This window comes from Diachasma alloeum, unplaced genomic scaffold, assembly GCF_001412515.2.
Source record: "Diachasma alloeum isolate Michigan unplaced genomic scaffold, Dall2.0 Dall_scaffold_00626, whole genome shotgun sequence".
Taxonomy (NCBI): domain Eukaryota; kingdom Metazoa; phylum Arthropoda; class Insecta; order Hymenoptera; family Braconidae; genus Diachasma; species Diachasma alloeum.
The window spans coordinates 55,985-58,593 of record NW_021680758.1 but is presented as its reverse complement, the minus strand read 5'-3'; the positions used below and the strand labels follow the sequence as shown (position 1 = coordinate 58,593).

Below are 2,609 nucleotides of genomic sequence, written 5' to 3'. Positions count from 1 at the left end.
TCCCCATTAAGCTGGCGCTGATGAGCTGATCTAGCGAGCTGTCCGGAGACTCGACGCATGTGGCCGAGCTCTTCATATTCCTTGAGGAAGTCCGTGTAGAGCTGATGATAAACCTCATCACGTGAGAGTTTCCTGAGCAGACGATGGAGGCAAGCGAGTGCAGACGATCGTGAATCTCCTAGCGAGGAAACTGGAGATTTGAGCGGTATCCGAACGATGTAGCGGCCACATGAATCTCGTGAGTGGGTCCGTTGAAAGTGTTCCTCATACTGCGCTTCCTCCTCGTTGAGCTGAACCTCTGGTGTCCCAGGGATCTCTTCCTGGATCCAGAATTTGGTGAGCAGTTCATTGAGATCCTCGTTGGCGACCGTTAGATGAGAAGTTGCTACTTGAGTAGTATCAGGACCTTCCGTTGGTCCGAATACGATCCATCCAAGTCGCGTGAGCTGAGCCGATGGTGAGTTTGGTCCATTGGTGATGACTTGTGGTAAAATGAGCTGTCCATAGACATCAGCGCCAAGAAGGATGTCAATTGGTGCTGGTGTGAGAAAATCGGGATCAGCGAGCTGGAGTCCTGCCAGATGATCCCATGTGAGCTGACTTGGTGAAAATGTCGCTAATGAGGTTGTGAGCTGGCCGAGAGCATAGGCAGAAACTCTGAGCTGAAAGTGAGAGCAAGTGGACTGTATTGTGAGCCGAACCTTGCCTAATGCCGGCCCAGATGCCGTGTCTCCAATCCCCGATATTCGTAGCTGTGTCTTAAGCCTTAACAGCCCAAGCTGACGAACGAGCTGGTCTGAGATGACGGAGATTTCCGACCCTGGATCGATGAGTAGATGAACCTGATGAGCTGGCTGATCTGGGCGTACCAAAAGCGCAAGGCTGGTAGCCAGAAGGATCCCAGGGCGGAAGTCTTGAGCGGATCCGGAATCTGAATGGTGACCTGAGCAGGAGACGGCAATCTGAGCTGGTGATCTTCATTCCGACGACGTTGACTGGCCTTGGTCACCAGTCACCACCATGGGGATGTCGTTTTCGTGGGTGTAGGTCACCACCGGAACGGCCTTTTGCTGGGTTGAGTTGGTCTGTTGCCTCTGCTGAGCTGGACGTTGAGGCTGACTCGATGGCTGGTTGTGGAGCATCGAGTGGTGGAGGCCCCCGCAATACTGGCACTTGGTCTTGGACCTGCAGTCCCTCACCGAGTGCCGACCAAGGCAATTGTAGCAGAGGTAGCGACGCTCTACTACCTCCCTACGAGCTGATACCGAAAGTTGACGGAAGGATGAGCAGGATGTGAGGTAATGGTCTGCCTCACACATCGAGCACGGGTACGTGACCTTCCCCGATGGAGCGGACTTGGGAGCTGGCCTCGATTTTTGTGGTGGTTGAGCGGTGCCGTGGTGAACCTTCGCAGCGGTCGACTGCTTGGATGAGCTGACATTGGAGGGCTTTGTGGCAGGAGCACGAGGAACCGAGTTAATCTCGATGCTCTCCATCGCGCGAGCTCTCCCAGTGAGGAAATCCTTGAAGTCCTTGTATGAAGGATACTCCGCCGATGAACCGACCTTGACCTCCCAGGCTTCACGAAGCTTTGAGCTGAGCCGTTGCGAGACCGTATGTACGATCACCTGGTCCCACTGGGAGGTTGGGGAGCCGAGAGCCTCCAGAGCGTTAAGTGCCTCAGAGGTGACAGTGAGCAGGGCATTGAGCTCTTTGGCACTGTGAGAAGTCATGGTTGGGGGACTGAGGAGCTGTTCCAAATGAGCTGAAATGAGCAGTCGCTTATTCTCGTAGCGAGACAAGAGCAGTTCCCATGCAATCGAGAATGACTTTTCCGAGATCGTAAGATTCGCGATGCGTTGAGCTGGCTCCCCTGAGAGACTAGTACGAAGATAATGCATCTTCTCCACGTTGGATAGATCCGTATTCGAGCCGACCAGAGACGCGAAAAGATCGCGGAACGAGCGCCAGTCCGCATAGGCCCCTCCGAACTTGGGCAGAGAAATCTCAGGGAGATAACGCTTGGAGTATGTGGGCTGAGCCGTCCCAGACGCGAGAGACCGACGAGATGAACCTGAGATCCCCCTTTTATCAATGAGCTGGCTTAAAATACCCCTTGCCTCATGATAATGCCCGATAGTAATGTCGAACCGATGGTCCTTGAAGTACGGCAATTCAAGGATCCCTTCGATCTTGCCGCTGCCAGCGATGAGCTTCTCATGAGTGCTCTCGAATTTTTCCCAGTAGGTCTCCAGGATCTCGAGTTTACCCTGGAGATTGGAGATTGTGAGGCTTTTCGCCTCTTCTGTGAGCAGCTCCTTGTAAACGCGTTCGATGAACGCTGCCCGAGAGTTATTCAGGCTAATGGTCGCCTCAAATGATGCCATAATTGAAAATAAGTGCGCAGCTCAAAAAAAGGAATGAACCGGAAAAACCTAAGTAAGGCGACCCCAAAAGCCAAGCAGTGAGCAGTGAGAAGCGATAAAATTAAGTATCCGGTCGGTTGAGCGGCAACAGTAATAACACCGAAGAGTCTTAATTTAGTAGGTAGCAGCAGTGAGCGATTCCGTTGAGCAGGCGCGAGAATTTATTGAAAAATTCAAAAAAAA

At 52.7% G+C, this 2,609-nt stretch overlaps 1 protein-coding gene across 1 annotated transcript; it reads right to left on the bottom strand.

Moving 5' to 3' along the window:
* Window positions 1-50: 50 nt before the first annotated feature.
* On the bottom strand, window positions 51-2,387 carry LOC107043755 (the record flags this gene model as incomplete). Its single annotated transcript, XM_015265366.1, has 2 exons — window positions 1,010-2,387; window positions 51-943 (listed from the first exon to the last, which is right to left on the bottom strand). Coding segments are annotated over exons 1-2 (2,271 nt in total), but the record flags the coding sequence as incomplete, so codon positions are not given.
* Window positions 2,388-2,609: the final 222 nt, after the last annotated feature.